At 51.6% G+C, this 23,922-nt stretch overlaps 1 protein-coding gene across 1 annotated transcript; it reads right to left on the bottom strand.

Moving 5' to 3' along the window:
* IGFBP5 (insulin like growth factor binding protein 5) lies at nt 1-23,715 on the bottom strand. The gene is given in 5 exon segments (XM_070386910.1): nt 1-4,628; nt 7,050-7,169; nt 7,467-7,696; nt 22,572-22,787; nt 22,790-23,715. Coding segments are annotated over 5 exon segments (813 nt in total). The 5' UTR covers nt 22,905-23,715; the 3' UTR covers nt 1-4,496.
* Between the last annotated feature and the right edge of the window lie 207 nt (nt 23,716-23,922).

Below are 23,922 nucleotides of genomic sequence, written 5' to 3'. Positions count from 1 at the left end.
TAACTGAATGCATAACTTTATTAAATAAATGCTTTGTCACGATAAAAGACAAAGATCGAGGAGTAACATAAATTATAAGTTGAATAAATAGTATACAGCAATCTTCACTTCTTTTAATAAAACGTGAGATCCTCAGGGGTTTTTCGTTTTGTTTTATTTCCTTAGGTACAAAACACTAAACAGGAGGTGAGCTCGTCCACATTCAGCGATTGTTTCCCCCCCGCTTTTTCGTTTTTTTTTTTCTTTCCACAAACAAGTTTCGTTTGCTGGTTAATTTTTTTTTCATCCTTTTCACCAGTAAAGATTATGAGCATTTATTTAAAAACAGGAAAGTCAAAAACAAAAAAAGAGGAGAGAATAGCACTATGGTATGTATGTATGTCAAACTATAAAGAACTACAGTAATATGTGCTGTGATTATTGCTGTCTAAAAACAAACAAACAAACCGGTAGGCAACTCGGAATCTGAAGGAATCTTGTCTGACAACTGTCTATCCGTGTGGGCTACTGTGTGATTGGTGGTGGTTGTGGACGGTCTGGGACTAGGGCTGGTGGCCGGGGACCAGAGAGGTGGGGTGAATGGGTGCACAGCGGCTGCCCCCCACCTCCCCTTTCCTCCATCCAAAAAAGTTAGAGAGGAGGCCAGAGTCTGTGGAAATGGCTAAACTATATACTCCATTAGGGAACCAAGAAAGGATGCTTAAAAAAAGACACCAAAAACCTACAAGAAAAAAAAAGTAGAGAAAAGTGCAAAATAAGTCTTGCACTTTAGTGGTTTTAAAAACAAAGACAGTACAACGCCCATACAACCACCTCTCAAAATACAGCCTCCTCAATCTAGGAAGCCAACTGTGTCTTCTCCAAGACCGGGCATTGCTTCTCCTTGGCCCACTCCTCTCTGCAATTCCCATCTGAGCTGGAGCCCTTGTAGGGGCTGAGTGGATGGAGGTGGGGCACTGCCCCACATGGAGGGGGGGCTTGGTGGCCGCATGGTAGCCCTGCGGCTGCTGACGAACTGGGCAGTGGGAGAGTGGTGGTCCAGGCCCGCTTCCCCAGGGGAGGTTGGCCCCACTGGGTTACCATAGAGACCACAGAGGTGGTGATGGGAAAATGGTGAGGAGACAGGAGGTGGGACCACGCAGGGCCTCCCGTTATTCTCCGAGTTGGGGCTGAATGTCTCCAGGCCTGTCTCTCCAGGCCTGGCTGTCTGAGAAACTTCCAAGTCTCTTCTGTCCCAGACCGCCTGCTTTCCCCGGGTTGAGGTGGGGCAGGGGCTCAGTCCTGGCTGGGACCCCCTCAGTCACCTGGCCGCAGTGGTGGAGACGGTCTCCTCTGCTAGAGTGAGGCCTGAGTCAAAGGGAGATGGGAAGAGACCTCCTGTTGGCACTGTAGGCCAATGTTTAGATTTGAGGCCACAGAAAACCTGGAGCCTGAGGCCTCTGGGTGAGCAGTGGCCAACAGGGAGCCGGGGGTCAAGAAGGTCCCTGCTTGGAACTTCACAGCTGGCAGCTTGCCACACCTGCCTGCTCACCATCCTGCCCAGAGAGGCCTCACTTTCCTCAATGATTCCCTCCCCCTGGACTCCCACCCTGGGCTCTGCCTGAAGGTCCAGCATCCTGTATGGAGTGGCCAGAGGATCAGAGTCTCCCCGCCCCCTCTGCAAGCAGTAGAGAGAGACTCACAGATTTGGGGTTGTCAGTGTGAGCTCTGGAGATCTGAAGACAGGGGTTGCGTTAAAGCAGGCCCTAGCCCCCCACCTTGTGGCTGACTGCAAAGAGCCCATGGAAGGAGCTGAGGCCCCTTCAAAGTCCAGTAAACAGCGGGAGGAAAAGACAGCCCCCTCTCAGGAACCAGGAACTGGGTCCAGGCCTTGGGGGGAGGTGGTGGGGTGGGGTCTGCAAATTCCTGGCTCAGTCTTTTCTTAGGGGGAATGGCACCCCAGTATCCACATGGCAATCCCAGTTTAGGCGACTGCTGAAGATCCAGAGAAAGGATGGGCGGAGAGAAGAGTGAAGTGGGAAAGGCTGACGATACTGGCCTAAGACGTTGAAGTGTGGGTCGCGGGTTTGGGGACAGTGGCACAGGGAGGGGCCACCTGGACACACAGCACGTCAAGGAAGTCCTCACTGCCATCCCCATCAGGCCCCTGTCCAGTGGAGATCGATGCCTCTCCCATTCCAGCCGACTGTCCACTCTGGGGGAGCAGGGGACACTCCCCTACCGAATCCCAGGGCTGCAGGCTTGCCACCAGCTAAAACGTTTCTGCTCCTTAGCTGCCCCTCTTCACTGTCCCCAAGCTCGATGCTGGAGTAGTCTCCACGGTGTCATGTCGTTGGGGAAGAGTGGAGTGAGCTGCGTTCACAGCGAGAGAGGGTGTCCTTTGCTGTGTCCAAGCCCCGTCTCCTGGCCAGAGTTCTCCATCAGGGCTGCCCATTTGTTGCAGGGGTGGGGGGAATCAGTGGACAATGGGAGTTTTCTTGGTTCAGAATCTTGGCTGCCCCAAAGCATCCATTCACTGCTTGTCCTGCGCCTTTCTGCCATTTCCCACCCCAGGAAGGAAGCTGCAACAGGCCAGGGTAAGACCAAGAGCTTGAAAGCCTCTCCAGCCTCCGTCCCTTACTGCAGGGTGAAGGTGGGCAGGTGAGCTCGTAGACTTGTCCCTTGCAAACCACGGCCTCTGCTTATCCTTGTTCCTGTCCTTCTCTGGAAAGTTCCTCACCTTCTCTGGCTCACAGGGCTAGGTTAAACTCATTTCTCTCTTACAACCTGTTTCCTTTTCTTCTTCTTAAACCTCTCTCCTTCTTAAATCCCAGAGGGCTTATCAGGTGGGGACCCAGGGAAGTGTCTCTTGGCTTTGTCCCCTCTTCTTTTTGCTTTGCTCCAAAGCTAGGATGGGGCAGTCAGCCCTCTGTCTCTCCAGCTGTCTGCCCTTCTCTCCATCTACTCTGGCCTGAACAATCACTTTTATTGTTTCCCCGTATTTACACTTTTCACCTCCATCTCCCTCTTTGCCATCTCTCATTTCAGTCTCTCTCCTGCTCTGCCAGCATGAAGGCTGAGGGAGGCTTTCCAAATGCAGGGTCTGTCCAGATGAAATAAAAAAGCTGGGCAGGACCAGGGGGTTGAGATTGGACCGATTGGGTTCTCTGGGTGTAGGGTCCAGAGACAGTAACTTCCCAAGGGTCTAAAGGTGAATGTGACGTCCTGGGAGCTTGGTAGGTGCACTGTTGGGTGTGGTCACCGACCTGGCTTGGTGGTACATGAACACACGTGCACATGGGAAATCATGAAAAAAAAATCCAACACAGTGTCCCACAGAGGGCTGAGTTTGCTGCTGCTCATGGGATGCAGGCAAAACTGGTTTTATGGGTTGTGTTAGAAGAACATGGGTTTTCTTGGTTTCCCCAGAATAAGGATGCTCTTCAATGCCCCCAGAGGAACTACTTGGAAAAGTTAATGCAAACCTTTGACAGAAAGGAAGGAAGAAAGGGGTAAAAAAAAAAAAAAAAAGAAAGAAAATAGACTTATATGCCTATATATGACTATATGGAGCCTTGTAGATAAATACAAGCCCACTTTTTTTTCAGCCTATCCTCCCCCACAAAGGCTGCGTTAGCTGTGAATTGGATGCAATGAAGGGCTGAAACCACAGACTTCATTCGGCGCTGAGTTTTAGCCACCCTGGAAGCACATGTCTTCCCACTATCAGAGTGTGGATTGATTTCTGAGTCTGCAAGGGGAGTGAAATATGCACACATACTTCATATTCATGGATCTGCTTTAGGAACACCTACCATCTAGTATCACTCAGTTATGAATCTGCCTTGTGTTGAGAAGGATGGAATGCATCTTTGTCTTTGTAAATTGGAGGGAGAGAGAACACAGCGCCGAGGTGGGAAGAGAGCAAGGACAGGGTTTGAGCCGTGTGAGCTGCTGGCTGCAGGAGGAGATTGATCCAGGAGAGGCACTGACGCCTGCTGTCTGTTTCTCTCTCCCCCTGTGACCCATCCGAGCTGGGCAAATTCCAAGTGTGGCATCAAAGGCCACACCCAGGGCCGCACCTGCTCCTGCCCAGACGGCTTCCCCACTCGGGCCAGGGCTGGATGTAAAGATGGATGCTTCTGGCCCAAGCTCTGTTTCTCCTCCTCGTGACTACTCATCCTCCCCTCTCTTACACACGTCTGCTTTCCTCCCTTCTCTTTCTCTTGTTCTTCCTCTCTTGCTCCCCTTGTTCATTCAACTTGCCTCAAAAAGAAAACCTTTTTTTTAAAAGGGGGGGTCTCCTTAGCTTTTCACATCTCTGTTGTTGCCGTTTTCAAAGTTGCGACCTTGCCAGAGATTCCGAGGTCCTCAGTTTCCTCAAATAGATAGATATATGTATTTTTTTTTTCCCTTACATGAGATGAAATGAGTGGCGTCCTGGGGTGGAGGGAGGCGCTGGCTGGAGTCGGGGCTGGGGGTGGGATGGGGTGAGGGAAAGACGGGGAGGGGACGCGTCACTCAACATTGCTGCTGTCGAAGGTGTGGCACTGAAAGTCCCCGTCCACGTACTCCATGCCCGGCAGCTTCATCCCGTACTTGTCCACGCACCAGCAGATGCCACGCTTGCGGCCACGGGAAGGTTTGCACTGGGGTGGGGAGAGGGACAGGCCGTGAGCATGGCTGTACCCTGAGGCTCTGCTCCTCCCTGACCCTTTGCCTTCCCTGCCCCAAGATAGACTCTCATCCCCAAAGAGTTGAGGGCACTGTATCACTGACTCAATGGACATGAACTTGAGCAGACTCTGGGAGATGGTTAAGGACAGGGAGCCTAGCGTGCTGCAGTGCGTGGCGTGATGACTTAGCGACTGAACAACATCAACACCCACCCCTTGGGGCTCTGGTGTCTGCACTGCATGGGACAACCCGGGGAAAGGTGTCATTTAGGCGGTCTGTCCTTGACTAGCTCTTGCAACTCTGTCTTGTGTCACCCAAAACAAGTTGGTTTATTTCTCCAACTTGGTATTCTCCAGAGAGCGACATAACCTGATCATGATCATGACGATGATAGTGATAATAAATTAAATTCTTAAATAACGTGGTGGTGGTTGAGTCACTAAGTTGTGTCTGACTCTTGTTCCTCTGTCCATGGGATTCTCCAGGCAAGAATATTAGAGTGGGTTGCCATTTTCTTCTCCAGGGGATCTTCCCGACCTAGAAATCAAACCCAGGTCTCCTGCAATGCAGGCAGATTCTTTACCGACATATCTGGTTTCCCTTGGAGCTCAGCTGGTAAAGAATCCACCTGCAATGTGGGAGACCTGGGTTTAATCCCTGGGTTGGGAAGATCCCCTGGAGAAGGAAAAGGCTACCCACTCCAGTATTCTGGCCTGGAGAATTCCATGGACTGTATAGTCCCTGGGGTTGCAAAGAGTCAGACACGACTGAGTGATTTTCACTTTCATTTTCTTTACTGACTGAGTTATGAGGGAAGCCCATTAAATAATAGTAATAGTAATTAAAGGCATCACTTGTGTAGCTGTACCATATACAAGACACCACTTAACACTTAACTATACTGTAGACACTGTTCTAAGTGCTTTGCAAAGATGAGTTCATTATTCCTCATAATCATGTGAGAACAACAGATACAATTATTCTCCATTTTACACAAGGAACTGGAGCCAGAGACATTAACTGACTGGGGTAAGAGGACACAGCTAGTAAGCAGGACACCCAAGGACTCACCCAAAGTTGCCTGGCTCTTGATTCCTAACTTAGATGTTGTCGTTGTTTAGTCACTAAGTCGTGTCTGACTCTTTGTGACCCCATGGACTGTAGCCCATAAAGCTGCACTGTCCATGGGATTTCCCAGGCAAGAATACTGGAGTGGGATGCCATTGCTTTCTTTAGGGGATCTTTCTGACCTAGGGATTGAACCTGTGTCTCCTTCAGTGGCAGGTGGATTCCTTATCCCTTACACCACCATCTAAGGGAACTTAGATGCTGGGTGACTTTATGGAGCATCTGAGTCACCCAGGGGGGAACTTGTTGAAAACCCAAGTTCTCAGAGTCCACCCCAGACCTACCGATCAGAAACTCTGGGGTGGGACCCAGCAATCCGTGTGCTGCTGATGCCCTACTGTGTACTCCTTAACAAGCTTAGATGACTGGTTAACAAAGGGTAGCCTGGCTGTGAATGGGTCACAAAATTATTTCACGAGGTACATGGTAAAAACATATTTTAGTCATGCGTGTGTGCATGCTAGGTCGCTTCAGTCATATCTGACTCTTTGCGACCCCATGGACTGTAGCCTGTCAGGCTTCTCTGTCCATGGGATTCTCCAGGCAAGAATACTGTAGTGGGTTGCCATACTCTCCTCCAGGGGATCTTCCTGACCCGGGGATCCAACCCATGTCTCTTGCGTCTCCTGTATTGGCAGGTGGGTTCTTTGCCACTAGCACGACCTGGGAAGCCCCATATATTTATGGAAGTGTATCAGAAAATAACATACATAGCACAGGCTGTGAGACAGTGATAGAAAGTTTCCTTTTAGATGGACTCATGTACCTATGGTGACTCATTAAAACATGAGTAGATTACAGGGTAAGCGGGAATGGGGTCAGTCATGATTGTGGGAAGAAAGGGTACTAGTGTTTTGGGACAGTACAGAAATCCAGGCATTTAGAGGTGGAGATTTGGTGGCGTCAGTGGTAAAGAACACACCTGCAGTGCAGGAGACATAAGAGACTCAGGTTCCATCATGGAGGAGGGCGTGGCAACCCACTCCAGTATTCTTGCCTGGAGAATCCCATGGACTGAGGGCCCTGGCGGGCATGGGGTCCACAGGGTTGCACAGAGTGGGACACGACCGAAGCGACTTAGCGTGCATGCCCTGAACATGGGATATGGGATGGGGCATGCCGGCTTTCTTTCTTTTTTTTTTCCCCAAGTTTTACTGGAGTCGAGTTGATCTACAGTGCTGTACAGGTGTACAGTCTCTTCAGTAAGCAGAGCTGGGGGCACTGGATGGACCTGCTTTCTCTTATAGAGAAGGAGCTTCACCTACCTGCTTTCTCTTGTAGAACCCTTTGCGGTCACAGTTGGGCAGGTACACGGCGCGGGGCACCATGCGCGGGCTGGCTTTGAGCTCCTGCAGGGACGCCTCCATGTGCCTGCGGCAGGGCCCCTGTGTGCGGATCGGAGGCGTGAGAGGCGTGGCCAGACCCCAGGGAGTCACCTAGACGTGCAGAATGCAGTGGCCGAGGTGTGTGGGTCAAGGGTCTGCACGGAAAGTCACCACCTTTTGTCGAGATTAGGTGCTACCCAAGGTCTTCCTCTGCCTCCCCTGCCATTACCCCTGGGCGTATAAAGTGCTACCACACATGCTCATTTAGATAGCTGGGGGCCAGGTTAAAAGCTGCAGGTGGCAGAGACTGAGGGTGCGGATACAGAGGGAGATGGAGAGAGGGTCCTTGAGCCTCACCTGCTCAGATTCCTGTCTCATCTCAGGCGCGGAGATGACCCGGGGATGGGCAGTGTTCTCAGCTCCTCCCACGAACTTGGACTGGGTCAGCTTCTTTCTGCGGTCCTTCTTCACAGCCTCGGCCTTCAGTTCGGAGATGCGGGTGTGCTTGGGCCGGAAGATCTTGGGTGAGTAGGTCTCCTCTGCCATCTCGGAGGTGGTGGGCTCCTCGTGCTCACGGGAGTCTCTTTCTGTGGGGAGAAGCGGATGGAGGATTAGCGTCTGCCAGCTGAGAGCCAACCGTGTGGATCCCAGAACTCCAACCTTTGGAGCAAGGAGACAGGCTCTCTGCACCCCGACAGGGCTGCCCAAACTGGGGAAAGGGGAATGAGAATCAGGATACGAGCCAACACGCCTGTGAGTGGTGGGAAGTCCAGTAGAGCAAGGTAAGGGTGACTTCGTGGAGTAGGAGAGTGCTGGGAAAGTCAAGCTGATACAAGGAGGGAAGTGACGCAGGAGGAAGAGGGAAGTCTGGGGGCAGGGAAGGGACTTGTTTGCTGGGAAGTAGAAATGGAAGTTAGTCGCTCAGTCCTTCCGACTCTTTGTGACCCCAGGGATTGTAACCTGCCAGGTTTTTCTGTTTGTGGAATTCTCCAGACAAGAATACTGGAGTGTGTTAGCCATTCCCTTCTCCAGGGGATCTTTCCAACCTAGGGATTGAACCCAAGTGTCTTGCATTGTGGGCAGATTGTTTACCACCTGAGCCACCAGGGAAGGCCCTGTCTGGTGGTGGTGGGTGGGGAGCTGGCTAAATAGATGGGGGAAGTGGCTGGAGGTGGGGCTGAGGTGTAAGAACACCATCTGGAGGTCGAGGCTGTCAGAGGAAGAGGAGTTGCCAGGGCGTGGACAAGAGGCCAAGTCCATCCTCTAGTGAGATCTGCCTGCTTTTGGAACTGCTGGAGTTGAGATACATCTGCATTTGGGGAACCGAGGGCAGGAGGGCCCTGGGGTGTCTGGACTTGCAGGGTGTGGGGAGGAAATCATAGGAGAAACAGGAGGAAGGGACCCCGGAGAGCCAGAAATGTGGGATCCGGAGGGGATCAGTGCAGGCGGGTGGGGGTAGGGGCATGGAAGCCTGAGGCCTTGCTCCCTGATCAGAGCTGGCGCTGAGCTCTGTGACCTGGGACATAACAGCTCCCGGCCAAGAGAGGCAGACAGCTGGCTGGGGCTGGAGTGGTTATATATAGCAGTGACTTGGTGACAGTCTATACTTAGCTGACTTATGACCTTTAAAGAACTAGGACTTTGTTCATTTATTTGTCGGTCTTTTAATTCCACCCCTCACCCCCCCAGCCTTTGGCTTTTTCTTGGTCCACAGATTTCCATGAAATTCTCCTCTCACAGGCACCCTCCCCTGGGTCCCTCCTCTCAGCTCCCTGACCCCGACCAGACCCGGATTGCTCTTCCCAGGTGGGCAGGGCATGGCCAGGATGCCCAGGGCCAGAGCAGGTGCAGGGCAGGATGGGCGGGGGCAGGGAGCCCTGTCTTCCCTGCTTTCTTTTCTTTCTCAATTCTGGAAAAAGAAAATTGGGCTTTGGAGTGGCCCTGGAAAGTGAAAGTGTTAGTTACTCTTTGTGACCCTGTGGACTGTAGCCCGCCAGGCGCCTCTGTCCATGGGATTCTCCAGGCAAGGATACTGGAGTGGGCAGCCATTCCCTTCTCCAGGGGATCTTCCTGACCTAGGGATCGAACCCCAGTCTCCTGCATTGTAGGCAGGTTCTTTACCATTTGAGCCACCAGGGATGAAGGGAAATCCTCCTCTTACTGGGCTCCCCAGGAGGCGAGAAGAGGTGTGGAGAGGGAGCAGTTTGGTGAGAAGACAGTTGCATATCCCCAGGGCAGGAGTTCTCAGCCCAGGGGAAGTTCCAGGTGTGTGTTGAGGGAGGCATTTGGAGACCTGGCCTCACCTGGTCAGGATGGCAGGTGGCAGAAAGCACCTGAGCACCCGTTTGTCTCTGGGCTCAGGGTTTGTCAGATTTAATCGAATGGATGTCCAGCATTTATGCCCCTTTAGGGAAGCTCCCCGCCCTAAAGAAGCCTCCAGAGGTGTGCAGTGTTCTGGGTGGTTGGCTGATCTGGGTATTTATCCACAGGAGAAGAAGAGAAGTAGTTTCTGGAGAAGAAGGTGGGAGGAGACACACGGCAAAAGAGTGGGCAGGCTCTCCCCGAAGAGAGCCCAGCACCAGGATGTCTGTCCCCTTCTGGCCTTTCACTCCCTCTTCCCACCATGTCCTGCCCTGGGCTCTGCCTCTACTTTATCAAAACCCGCTGGGATGATGAACTAACACGGTGATGCACTGGGTCCGTAGAATGGAGCCCTCTGGGGATTAGCTGACAGAGTGAGGTTGTGGCATAAACCAGCTTTTCTTGGTAGTGGGATGAGCTGCAATGGGGGTAGGAGGCAGGGTGCAACAAGCTGATTTGGGGGACTCCGTACAAAGTGAAAGATTAGGGCTCTGTTATCTAGTAACTCAGGCCCAAACCTGAGGCTCTGATCTGGAAGAAGTAGGTGAGGAGAGGAAAAGCTGACCATGGCCTGTTCCCATCTTACTGAGTGACCTGACACGTCACTCAGTCTCCCTGGACATCACCAAGCATCCTGACTGTCACCTGAGTGGTGCGGTAGGGGAGACGGCAAGAGGTGGTTGCCATTGAAAGGTTGGGAGCATTGTGGGGGTGCACGGCCACCCCTTCCCCAGTCAAGATTGTAACCAGATGAAGGGAGGGGAAGTAGGGCCAGACAACCGGGTGCTGACCAGTGCGTGGAAGAAGGGTGAGCTTTCCCCTGGGGCCACAAGTACATGCTTCCATCCCAGTGGTGCTCTTTCTAGTTCTGAAAGACATCTGGGGGGAGGGTGCCACTCACCGTCCTCTGGCCACCTGTTGTCTCCCTTTGGTCAGAGGGTGTCATCCTCCAGATGCCGTTGCACCTTCCCTTATGGAGCTTCTGGCTCTGGCTTTGGTGGTCGTGCAAGTACATTGGCTAATGCCCCCCACCCCCCACCCCACCATCGGCAGCTCTTCTCAAGACTCTTCATATTTTAGGATCTTCAAGAAGTGCTGTGGGCTGCCCTGAACCTGGAGTCACCTTTCCTGGGAGGAGGATGGGCTGTTCACAACAGTTCAGGAAACTTTAGGGCAGTTTACTGAGGCCTCTCTCGTCTTTCCTGTGAAGGTGTTAGCCTTGAGACTAAGCAAGGACAATACCGGGGAACAAAACGTAGATTCTTGTACCTTTTCTGTGTTAGTCGCTCAGTCATGTCTGACTCTTTTTGATCCCATGGACTGTGGCTCACCAGGCTCTTCTGTCCATGGGGATTCTCCAGGCAAGAATACTGGAATGGGTTGCCATTCTCCAAGGAACTCCAGATATGTTTGCAAACCTCTGTCCTCCCCCTGGCTTCACCAAGGCAGGGTTCCCTCCCCAGTTTGCAGTCTCTTTGGCTGCTTCTGAAGGGCAGGCTTAAAGTTTTGATGTGCCTCCCAGGTTTTGGTGCCACTTAACCCCATGGGACCTATTACTTAGGCAGCGGGAGAGTCAAGTATCAGATACTAATCAGGGTCTTGTGGTCACCTGTAGGTTCCAGAGAGACAGCGGAAAGTTGGATTGGAGCCAGGGCAGGAGCCTGGAATATTAAAGGGCTGGAAAGTAAGACTGGAGCTGGGATGCCAGAGCCAGCTAGTCCTACTCAGCTGCTGTGTGGCCGAGTCATAAATAGGCTTGCAATTTTGGAAGGGTTTAAATTTTAGATAACTCAAGAAGGCGCAAGTAGACTGGCAGCTCCTGAGCTGTTTCATCAAAAGAAAATGAGTCAGGGTTGCAAAAGGATTTAGGACTTCCTGGTGAAGTTGCACTGCACGTGAATAGCAGTCTCTCAGGTACTTAACAATGCCGTAGGTTCTGGAACTCAGTAGACTGGCAGGTCAGTACCTGCATATGGCCAGTAGGTGGCGGAGGAGACTGATGGCTGCAGAACAGGCTTCCTTGTAGGAACCGTAAGCGGTTTTAAAATCTGGAACTTTTTGTGGTCTCCTTCTCTTACTTCTCTGACCACCACCCCAGCCTTCCCCTCTCAGCATGCATTTAGAGTCAGGAAGATGGACGTGCATAGACTGGGAAGGACCTACGTGAGGCCAGGGATGGCGGGGAGGGGACAAGGCCATCAGTGTGTAAACCCCGGCTGTTTCCTTAGTCAACAATGCAAGCATAATGATGAGGTAAAGAAGGGAAGCAGATCTAGGACTTCCCTTCCTATCTCTACCTGTCCTTTTGAAAGGATTCTGCAGCGAGCGTTCACTGTTGTCCCCTTCTCTGGGAAGCTGTGGAGACAGGACCCTTTAATTCAGTGTCTTAAGAAAGCAAGGGCTCTCACAGCATCCTGATAGTTATCTTTAGGCTGAGTTCTGATTATCTGCTCTGTTCTGCCCCTAGTCTTGCCAGCTGGCTCTCTGATGGTCCCAGCCCTGCCGTGTTAGGGCAGCCAACTCAGTTTCTGCTTCATCCTAAGATGCTGCCCATTCATACTGATACAACAACATGCACTGAGGCACCACCCTTGGCAATGCGAGAAGCTGCTTGAGGACTGTGTCATCCTCGTGTCCCAGTGAACCTTCTTTTTTTTTTTTTTTTTTGCTGTGCAGCTTGTGGAATCTTGGTTCCCCAACCAGGGACTGAACCCAGGCCCTGGCAGTAAAAATGCTGAGTCCTAACCACTGGACCACCAGAGAATTTCCCCAGTGAATGTTGAGGGTGTCTGGGTGCAGGCCCAGCTGCTGCAGACTCAGACGCATCCCCAGTTGGGGGAGAGCACTACTCCTCACAGCACAAGTGCCGATGCATCTTCCCTCTACAAGCCCACCATGGAGACCTGCTGCTATAACTGAAACTACAATCGAACTTTCTACCCTGGGGCTCTTAGTTCTACCCTGGCACCATTAACAGCCTGGGCCCAGCCTGGTGGTTGTTTCCCACGCTATCTTGACTTAATAGTCAAAACTAGAGAAAAACGGATGGATCCGATATTGTGACTTTGCTTACAGAAATTGAAGAAGCTGTGGCGTACTTGGAACTCGCAGTGCAGGAAGGATGTAGGGCTTTGCCAGGCCACCTGGACCCGGGAGAGGAAGAGTCTCTTTTTCTTGCCAGAAGGCAAGAGGGATTCACCCAGAATTTCTCTGCCAGGAATGAAAAGGGGAGCTGGGTTTCCACCGGCTCTCATTCTAGCTCCCTCTGTGGAATTCAGACAGTCAATGTCTTAAGGGCAGAACTTTGTCATTCATCTTAGCCTCTCCAGCACATAGTCTTCAGTAAAGAATCTGATACTTCAGTAAAGTACTCCATCTTTATGGAGAGATGCGTGAATTGGCTCATGGGACAAAGTGCAGGTCTAGCGGCCATTCTGCAAGCTGCGACATGTTGGAGCTAAGTGGATGCCCTGGGGGGTCATGTCACCCACAGACCTGCCTTTAAACACAGGAATTTACTACAGAGGGAACAAGGGGCAGAGATGTGGGCCTTAAGAGCAGGAAGAAGTAGGGTCCCCTACATTTACTGGGCTTCTTTGGTCTAAGACTGTGCTGTTGAATATGATAACCAGCAGCCACATGCGTCTATTGAAAAGAATAAATATTAAGTCAGATTACAAATTCAGCTTCTCAGTTGCTTGAGGCACATTTCAAGTGCTCGATAGCCACACGTGGCTGGTGGCTTCCGTGTTGGACAGCAATAATTGAGAACACTTCCTTCACTGCAGAAAATTCCACCGGACAGCTCGTCGGAGGGCCCTGATCCGTGCCTGGGAATGGCTGGATGCTCCGTACTTCCTCCCCACTTTGCCCTGTTTCCTAGCCAACCTGCAGCCTCCTGCTCTTTGCTACAACATGAGGCTTCTGGGAAAATGAGGGATCAACTGTTCACTATTGAAAAAAGTGTGAGACATGTCTCAGCCTCCTGAAGTCTGACCGTTTCCCAGCTGCAGATGCCAAGAGACTGAGTTACATTGTGTGTCTCTGCATAAGAAAAAGGGACAGGGACCGTAGGGAGGGCCATGAAGCCTCCTAGGGGAGCTGCACCATGCCCAGCCCTGCCCATGACATCCCTGACCAGGGCCCACTTTGCCCCAGTCTTTCCTGGAAAATTGTTTTCTTTTCCTTTGTGGTCAGTAACAGACATGCATATTCTGGGCTCTTTCTTCACCTGAATTATGGGCTAAAAAGGGAAGGAGCATGGACTTTGCAAGAGGAAAAGAAATCCATATAACTGTCATCCAAAGGAACCAGTTGCACCTAGGGAGGAGCTGCAAATAGACCTGCAGAGGGAGTCTTGCTGACTTGGGGTACATGGCCAAGGTGGGGAGCAGGTTCAGAGAGTCAGTGACTGGACCTTGAGAGCAATAGGCTTATCCCTCTTAGCTCCTTTACATCCCCCTCTCCATTTCAGGCCAGGAAAACCAACATCTCTAACCTGAGCAGAGAAATAAAGACAACTACAGCAAAGCAGATAAACAGAATCAGGAGTTGGACCACCAGCCCTTGACTGTCAGTCTCCCTTCTTGAGTGGAAGATGGGGCTGCTAACAGTGCTTCACTAAATCCTGGTGCAGGTGTATTTTGCCCTCTCTTAGTTGCTTCCTCCCCTCTCCTTGCCTTAGTCTTCTCATTTGACTTATGGGGAGGATGACAACAGCCCCCTCTTCATAGGGTTATGAGGATTCCATGAGTTGTTACATGCTAGTGAGCTCTCAGTACAGGTATCTGCCGTTGTAAGGACTCTGTTGCCTCCCACCTCCCCTGTTTCCATCATCAACTAAAAATCTGGTTGCTGTGATACTGGCTGACAGGTGTCTGCTTGTAGATCACAAGGTCTCAGGCGCCTTGGACTGCAGAAAGGTCTGCTGGGAAGCAATGGCTCTACCCTCGTCCCCGGGGAGTCTAGGTTGCCAGCCCCAAGTGAGAGGAACTTTACCCAAGTGCTTCTGAGAAGCAGTTTCCACTTAGAGAACACTGCCTGGAAGTTCGTCCCTTGTGTAACCTCATTCCTTCATGCTGCGTTAAGGCACCAGGTCTCCTTCCCTAAAGATGGAGAGAGAAAAGCTGACCTACCGCCTTTCACAGTGCAGATGTGGCAAGTGTCAGGTTGGTGACCCTTCCCTAGAATGAGAGAATGGGGTCCCACTCACACATCCTCTAGGTAAAAGAAAGGATCCTCCTCACTTTTTCTCCCTGAGGATGAACTAGGATGCAGGGCCGTGACTCTGGTATACATTTCTTGATCCCTGGGCAGCAGCTGGTGATAAATTTACACATGAGAAATACATACTTATGCACAACACTCAGCGTGAGTATCTCTAACCAGGTCTCTAGACTTGGGGAAGGTGGAGCATGCTCAGTAAAAATGTATCTGTTCCCTATACACACCCCCCGGGAAGCCTGGCATGCTGTAGTCCCTGGGGTCACAAAGAGTCAGAGACGACTTAGTGACTGAACAACAACAATGCACACCAGAAGGTAATGGAGGAGTGAGGTGGGGAGCAGCCTTTCAATGGGGTAAGGGGAGATAATGAGAGGGAGGAAGTGAGGGGCCATTTCTCCGATCTGGCCACACTCCCACTGGTGACTCATCACGGCCCATTCAGAACAGCACAATTTAGCCAAATTCCCTGGAAAGCCCTGCATGACCAGAAGGGGGCGGCAGGGAGCAGATTGTTTGGACTCTTGTCGACGATCCCACCGCCCCGCCCCGACCCCAGGCCAGGTCCTCCTAAGAGAGACTTGCTAGGAGTCAAACAATGTCCTTTTTGGCAATTGAAGCTCAGACTCTTTTCCTTTTTGACTCTGTTGGAGCAGGAGCAGAGAGCGGAGACAGGTTCCCTTCACAGCTGTGGGAGGGGCTTGCTGGTGGCCTTTGCCCTGTCTGGTTAGGTACCCACTAGCCAATGTGATTTTTGACACTAGGGCTTCCCTGGTAGCTCAGACAGTAAAGAATCTGCCTGCAATGTGGGAGACCCATGTTTGACCCTTGGGTTGGGGAGATCCCCTGGAGAAGGGAATGGCTACCCACTCCAGCATGCTTGCCTGGAGAATTCCATGGGCAGAGAAGCCTGGCAGGCTCCAGTCCATGGGCTCAAAAAGAGCGAGACACGACTGAATGACTAACACTTCACTTCACTTCACTTCACTTATGTGGCCAGTGGGACTGAATTTTAAGATTTATTTTATTTAAATTAATTTAAATTAGACAACCAATACCTTTGGTTATTGGAAAAGTTGTGAATATGTTTGGGACAACTCAGATATATGAATCTACTTTTTCAACTATAAATCTTATGAAACCTAAAAATACAGATCAACTCTTCCCAATGAAAATTCAGTGTTTGAACTTTGATGTGCTCTAAATGTAAAATACACCTCAGATTTCAAAGACAATATGAAAGACAATGTAAAATAGCTCATTCATTTCGGTTCAGTTTAGTCGCTCAGTTGTGTCTGACTCTTTGTGACCCCATGGACTGCAGCGTGCCAGGCCTCCCTGTCCATCACCAACTCCCAGAGTTTACTCAAACTCATGTCTGTTGAGTCCCAACCATCTCATCCTCTGTCGTCCCCTTCTCCTCCTGCCTTCAATCTTTCCCAGCATCAGGGTTTTTTCAAATGAGTCAGTTCTTCGCGTCAGGTGGTTCATTAGAATGGCTTATTAAATGGCTTATTAAAATAGCTTATTAGAATGGCTTATTTTGAATCTATATGAATATTATTGTGGATATATCGAAAAGATATACAATTAAATTTCACCTATTTCTTTTTACCTGTTTTAAAAATGTGGCTGTTAGAAAGCTTGAAATGACATTTGTATGTGGCTTATATTGTACTTCAGTTGGACAGTGCTGCTCTGAAGGGTCTGGAATGAGAGACATCTTCCCTGAGGGACAGGGAGACTGGGGAGCATGCTCAGTACAGCTTTACTGGTACAATCTACACAGTTCAGGATGACGAGGACCCACACAGAACATCACTGCAAGTCAGAATAGGGCACATGGGGCTGGATTCTGAGAGCAAATTCAGTTTGGATCTTGCTTCAGGATTTGGCAAGAGAAGGGCTGGTCTCTGATGGTTTAGGATGGGGATCAAAAATGAGATAACCTGGGGCTTCTCTGGTGCCTCAGTGGTAAAGAGTCTGCCTGCCAATGCAGGAGACACAAGTTCGGTCCCTGGTCCTGGAAGATCCCACCAAGAAGGAAAAAAAAAAAGAGATTACCTATTTATTTTAAGGGGCTTCAGGTGGGTCAGTGGTAAAAAAATCTGCCTGCTGATGCAGGAGATTTGGGTTCGATCCCTGGGTCGGGAAGATCCCCTGGAGAAGGAAATGCGAAACCACTCCAGTATTCTTGCCTGGGAAATCCTATGGACTGTAGCCTGCCAGGCTACTCTGTCCATGGGGGTCACAGAGTCCAACACGACTGAGCATGCACATTTATTTTAGAACCCCTTCCAGGACTTCCTTGGTGGTCTAACCCATTGGGAAGAGGGTTTTATCTTATCTGCCTCCTTCTTGGGAATCCCCCAAGGGAGCAGCTGCCACAGCCTCCAAGGTGTGTGAGGATGGCGCTCAACAACTCCTCAGGTCAACTGGAGGCTTCCAGCTATAATCTGGACCTCTCCTCTCCCTTCGAAAAGGGCTTTGACTGTTAAAAACCCTGGCGATCCTCTCTCTCTGTCTTTCTTATCAACTTTTGTGGCATGTGGTTTTCTCTCTTTGTTTACGATGTGAAAATCCCCCAATCACTCCCTCATCCCACCTAACCCCACCCCAGCTCGGATCTCAACACCCTGCTGCTCCGCTCTGTGGAAGCTCGTGCTGGAGGAGGCTGGTTATCACGGGAAGCCGGCCACTTCTATGCCGAGGGCTCCTTAGAGACTGTGGATTGCTGCTCAGCCAAGGGGCAGTGAGGGCCTGCCTGCCTGCCTGCCCACATCAGGACAGCTTCCTGTCATTCAGAAAATGAGGTTTGGCACATGGGGCCTGAAGTCTGGGCTGAACAAACCCCTTTCCACCCTCCTTGCCCCGCCCCCCCCATCCCACACCAAATCACTCGCCTAAGCCAGCCTTGCCTGTAAGACCATGCAGAAAAAGGGATGGAACAGAACAAGGCTGAAAATAAAGGGGTACTGCTTTCTCCACCTTGGGGCCACTTTGCTTCTCCTCAAACGGAGCACTTCCAGTTCTGAGCTCTTATTTCATCTTCATATCATGCCCCCTCTGCCCCTCCTGTTATGAGATGACAGCATTGGGTAATATTTGCCAAAGGCCTCATTGCAGGTTAGACCAGGCCCAGGCCAGAGCCCCAGGGACTTATGGTAGAAAGCCAGGGAGAGCAGAACTAGGACTAGGAGGCTAGGCTCAACAAGATTCTAAGACTGAGTTCTAGCCCTGGATCTGCCTCTGCCTCTAACCCTGCACCTAATTCTAGGCTCGTGACTTGTACTTTGGGCTTCAGCGTCCTTATCTGTAAAATGAGGGCCTGACTGCCAAGATGCTGCGATCATGGCAGGTCCCTTCCAGCTGTAGCATTCTTTGGCCAATACCCAGACAATTCCTGGAGAGACACTCAAACCTAGCTAAGCTGAGTGGCCAGGCAGGAAGGGCTACTTCACCTCTGATAAAGATTCCCAGTCACTTCTTTGGATTTATATTGAAGAAGAAGAAAAAGACATCATAACAGAAACCATGGAAAGAATTGGAGCTGGAAACAAGAATGGGGAATTCTGTGGATAGAGGGAGAGGGGAGTGAAAGCTTAGAACTGTTTTTGTTTTTTTATTTGCTTATTTATTTTTGCAGATATGTAATAAATCTTACTGTTTTGGAAAACATATTTCCAGGTTACAATTGAAGGACGGTCTCTGGGGATGGTAACTTCTGGACCTACCATAGTAAAAATGCAAAACAGACGTGCAAACAAAACCCCACCAGATAGCATCCATGTCATGGCAGCCATTCTCTGCTTTTCACTTCCGCTTCCCGTGGGACCTCATAGGTACCTGATCTGTTTACAATGTTCTTCCAGTTTCTGCAGGCAGTGGGCCTGGAGTGTGGTGGTCCCTTCTCCGAAATTTTGTTTTCCATACATTAAATAACCCAGAGTTTTAAATACATCGCTCAAGTACAAAGTAAAAGCTTTAGACAAAAATCAGCTTCCTGTCCTGCTAGCTCCTCCCGCCTTCCCCGCCTTAATGGGACGGAGGTTTTTGTGGGGATTCCTGCTCCCATGCTCTTTGTTGTAACCTTCTAGTGACCCCTGGCTCCTAGGTCAGCCCGGTCCTCCCTCTGCAGCTGCAAGCCCACCTGCCTGCTCAAATCCAACCCTGAGCCCCAGGACCAGCACAGCTGCTCTGATTGAAAAGCCAAGCCCCCTGGGGGTGTCTTGGAGTTGGGGGATGGAGAAGGGGGTGGGATAGAGAAAGGGGTGGGATAGAGAAGGGGGTGGGATGGGAGGGAGGGATAAGAAAGTAGGGGGGAGAAAAAGAGAAATGGAAAAAAAATGAACTCTCACTGTGGCCAACTGTGTTTGCTCTTCCAGTCTGAGCTGACACAGCAGAAAGAGGAGGAAGGGAGAGGAGAGGGGAGGAAAGAAAAGTCAAGTTAAAAGAGCCCTCTTCTTGTCTTCCCAGTTCCCATTTTGGTTGGCTCAGGGCACAGCCAGCCTCTCAAAGACTTGTTTCAAAGGGAGGGGATACGGGTAGGAAAGGAATCTGGCTCCTTCAGTTTTCCATGATCTTGTTCAATCCAGACACAAATTTGGCCAATAAACCTAACCCTGGAACTTGATTTCAACAGGGCATTTGGACTAGGCTGGGAATGGAAGCCAGGGTGATGGAGGGCCAAACCCCTCAAAGAAGCAAAGGCTGAATGCAATTTTATTTAGGTAATTTTTCTTTCTTTCCGAGAAGCATATTTTCTGCTCTTCCCCTCTCTCTTATTTCTCAATGACAGAACTGAAACCCAGCACCCACTTCTCCCTGTATCCCAAACTTAATGTCTCACAAGCACAAGAGAGATCTTCCAGACCCGGGTAAAGTATGCGGGCCAGTAAAGCCACAAGGCTCCTTCTCCAAAGAATGCCAGAGTAAAGCTCGGTCCTTCCCCGGACTCGACCCAGCTCACCCATATTTATTGAGCTTGGTCCAATAAATAGCTCCAGCCCTCATACACACCGCCCTCTGTTTCTATATCTATCTCTGCCCCTGAACTGGCCAAAATAAAATGCAGGGCCCAGAGCGCTCCCAGGACCCGGCTCGCAGGCGGACTCCCTCTCCCGTTGCCCAGCAACGCGCCTAGCAAAACACCAGTCCCCGCCGGCCCTGCGCTCTTCCTCCCACAAGCTTTGGCGGCTAGCCATCTCTCTCTCCTTTGCTCCCCATTTCTGATTCTAGAAATGGGCTTTGTTGTTGTTGAAAAACCCTACATCTATCTCTCTATACACATATTTTTGGTTATATGTGTATATATACATATATCATCTATGTCTGTCTCTAAATCTACATCGGAAGGGGCAAATTCCAGCTCACACTGCTCGTTATTGGTAGAGAGGCGTGGCGGTGGGAAGTCGGTGGGGGGGCGGGGCAGCAATTTTGGCCAAAGGAGCGGACACTCTCCTCCCTCTTCTCTGTTCGTTTTCCTCTCTTTAAGTCCTGTCGCTGCACCATCTCCAACTTTTGGGAGACCCACCCAAACTGAAAAACTCCAGCCAGGAGGGCCCACTCCCATCTCATCTGTCCGGGAGGAAGGCATCAGTTCCAGCTACCGGTCAAGGGCAGCCATCCAGCCACCAGAGAGGATGAGGCACCTGCTTTAGGCGAGGTGGAGTCTTTCAGAGGGGTTGGGATGGGGTGGGGGGAGGAGGGAGGCCCCTCCGTGCTTCAAGGCACTTTGAAGGTGGGGGCTGAGGAAGGGGCTGCAGAGAAGTCTAAAGGGCATCTCATCTTGCTTGGGACAATAGCCCTTGTGTGTGTGTTGGGGAGGGGGGCGGCGGGGAGGGGTTGGGATTGAATTGGAAAGTTGGATGCGCCAGTTTGCTCTCCCAGCAATTGCGCGCGCTCACCCTCCACACCAACCACATCACACCAACCACACGGCTGGGCAAATAAAAGTGGGGCCAGAATGCGGCCAAGCGATACCTTGCATACTTTCGCTGTGACCGGATTGTTACCCAGAGCTCTCTCTCCCAAGCCAGGAAATCGATTCATGCCTTTTCCCCCCTCGGTGCCCGTGCTAAGGTTTTCCACACCACATCTCACAAGATGAAGGCGGGGGGTGGGAGTGGGGGTGGGGGGGTGGGAGGGGGGCGGGGCCGCCTTTGAAAATTGGCTCTTAATAAAAATAACTTCACCAACCGTCCTCGGGGGCCTCCGGGGCCTGCACATTGCCCTCTCTCCCTTTTTTGCTGGCCGTAAACTGGAGAAATGCTACCTCTTGCAAAGCTGGACAGACAAAACCTGCAGGATTTGCGGGAATCCACGTCGAGCCCAGGAAAGCTCTCGTACCTCTCTTCTCAACCGCAGACGCACTCCTTTCCTACATGAGAGTGTCTGTAGTTTGCAGTTAAGACAACTCATGTTGGGGTGCTCGTAATGGACGGAGATAGGAGGGAAGGGCATTGTTCCAGGAAGAAAATACCGTACAGAATAAACACAATTTAGCCAAGTCTTAACTCCTATGGGGGAGGACCAATGCTCAGAACCCAGACTTTTGTGTACAGTTCATTAAACTTAAAAAAAAAATTAAAATCAAGTAACTTTCCAAGAGGAAGCCGAACTGTTTCAATTGAACAAGCAGCTCTGTCAACCTTTTAAACCCCAGCACTGAGAATTTGGGGGCGGGGCAACCCGGGGGCGGGGCTACGTGGAGGTGGAGGGGAGGCGCCTGGTGCGTGGCTTTTCCGTCTCCGCCCCCTTGATTTTGCATTCTGCGTTTCCAGGGCCCCTCTTCCATTTACACCACACCCACTTGTGATCTGGTTTGAGAGCTCGAGGGGCGACGTGACAGGGTGGGGGATTAGCACTGGTGGGGAAGCTGCAGTGTCTGAATTTCACATCTCTTCTTGTTTCCCAGCCCTTTATCTACCTTTCTTCCTAGGTAAAATCTGAATAGGAGCAGGGGAAAGGAGTTCGATTCAGGAACACCCAGCCCTGGAACATCAAGCCCACCTTTCCTATTCCTTTCCTTCACTCTCCCCACCCCCGACTTACTCCACCTCCCCGCCGCCTCTGAGCTTGCCCAAAGTCACCTCTCCTTTCCTGGGAGGAAAAAGAGATATTTTGCATTTCAGTATGTTTTACAGACGACCAGTCAATCATATCAAGTCAAGAGCAATGAGTGTGCACGTGGGAGGGGCATCAAAGCCCCCGCCCCAAAGGCAAGAGCTACCAAGGGTGCGTGCGTGCGTGTGTTATGTGTGCACGTGAGTGTGCGTGTGCGCCCGAGTGTGTGGGGGCGGGGTAGGAGAATAGAAACGTCAAGGAGGGACTGGTAGGGGGGTAGGGGGCTGGGAGGGACAAAGGTAGAATTAGCACCGAAAACCGGTAACGCCTCTCTCTCCAGGTCCCCAGTTGAAGCAATATTTTAACAAAAGGCATTTTTTTTCAAGTTCAGAAAAAAACAAACAAAACCTACAACATATTGGGGGTGGTGAAGAGGGAATTGTTCACGTAAGATGCACACTTTCGGACTGGAGATTGAGTACCTGAGGATTTGCATCTAGAGAAGAAATAGGAGCTCAGAGTCACCGTTTAGTCGAGGGGGGAGGGGTGGGGTGAAGAAGGTGGGGGTAGGGACGAGGAGAAGGAGCGAAAACCCGGAGAGGCTCGGCTAGACCGACCCCCGGGGTAGCAGGATCGGCTGGGGCTCCGATTCCGAAGTGCAGGGACCCTCCCCGCCCTCCTCCCGGCCAGCACCCCGGCTCTAAGCCACTTGCTGGGCAGAGCGCGCGGGGCCAGCCTGTCCCGTGCCCCCCCCCACCCCCCACCACCCCGCCCGTGCGCCGTGTAGCTGCCTGGCACACGGAGCGCGCTCACCGATCTTGGCTTGCTCGCGGTAGCTCTTTTCGTTCAGGCAAACCCCGCGGCCGTGCAGCAGGGCGTGCAGCGGCTTCTCCTCGTCCTGCCGGGGGAGGCAACGCAGCCCCTGGGCGCAGCGCTCAGTGTAGACGCCGCACGACTGCCCCTCGGCCAGGGCGCAGGTCATGCAGCAGCCGCAGCCCGGCTCCTTGACCAGCTCGCAGCCCAGGGGGCTGGGGGGCACATGGAGAGGGCTTTCTCGTCGCAGGGCTCGCAGTGCACGAAGGAGCCCAGACCCTGGGCCGATCCCGCACAGGCGGCCAGAAGAAGGAGGACCGCGGTGAGCACCATCTTCTCCGAGTCTCCCCCTTTACCTGGGGCGGGGCAGGAGCGCGAGAGTGCAGGGAGAAAGGGGCCAGGAGGGCACGCGGAGCAGTGTTGTTCTTTTTTGAAAAAAATTTCTGGCAGGTAGAGCAGGTGCCCTCCCGGGGACAATTGCAAAATGTAGGGAGCGATGGAGGGCTGGAGTGCCTGCAAGCAAGTCTGAATTGCAAAGATTACAGACTTGCAACAGGTAGGGGGAAAGGGAGCAGCGCCAGGTGCACGCAGAGGAATCGGAGGCTGGAGAAACAAATCCCTCTCCCCACGAGTCTGACCTGGTCAGAATTGCGGCAGGGAAGCCAAAAATGGTTCACCCCCAAACAACCACCGGAAAAAAGAGCTCGGAGGCTGTGGAGGAGAGGCAGGTGGGGGGGGGGGGGTTGCGGGAGAAAAATAGATTTCTTCTTCAGAATTTTTAAGATCTCAAAGTACACCCTGCTCCTTTCTAACCCTCAGCTGCCAGCGGCGCGCGGCTGCTGCGGAACAGGTAAGAGGCGGCGGCTGCAGCCGCGAAGGCGGGGGAAAAATGTGGAAATCAAGAAATTAAAAAAAAAAAAAAGAAAAAACACACCAAACCCCCTAACACCTCTTTTCTCCCACTCTGCTAGCACCTTTTCGAAATTCGCAGATTCTACGTGAAGCCCGAAGAAAGGTGCAAACGGAGGAGAGGGTAGTAAAGAGGAGGGGGGAAAAAAAAAAAGGAAAAAACCCACACCGCTTTGCAGCTCTTTCCTAGCTCTTTTCCCCCCGGCAGAAGTTTCCAAAGAGACTACGGGCTCGGGTTGAGCCGGCGCTTTTAAATAGACGGCCCCTGGCTGGCAGCCAGTTTGTAGCTGCAATTTGAGCTCCCCAACACCCAACCCAGGCAAGTATGCCAAGGAGTACAAGCTCACACGGGGTGGGGGTGGGGAGAGGCCTTCTAGACACACGGGGGCTCCCCTTCGCTGCCTGAACAGCTCCCTCCTCTCCCTAGAATGGAAGAAAGTGG

The sequence above is a fragment of the Bos mutus genome, chromosome 2 (assembly GCF_027580195.1).
Source record: "Bos mutus isolate GX-2022 chromosome 2, NWIPB_WYAK_1.1, whole genome shotgun sequence".
Classification (NCBI taxonomy): Eukaryota; Metazoa; Chordata; class Mammalia; order Artiodactyla; family Bovidae; genus Bos; species Bos mutus.
This window is presented reverse-complemented; position numbering and strand designations above follow the sequence as displayed.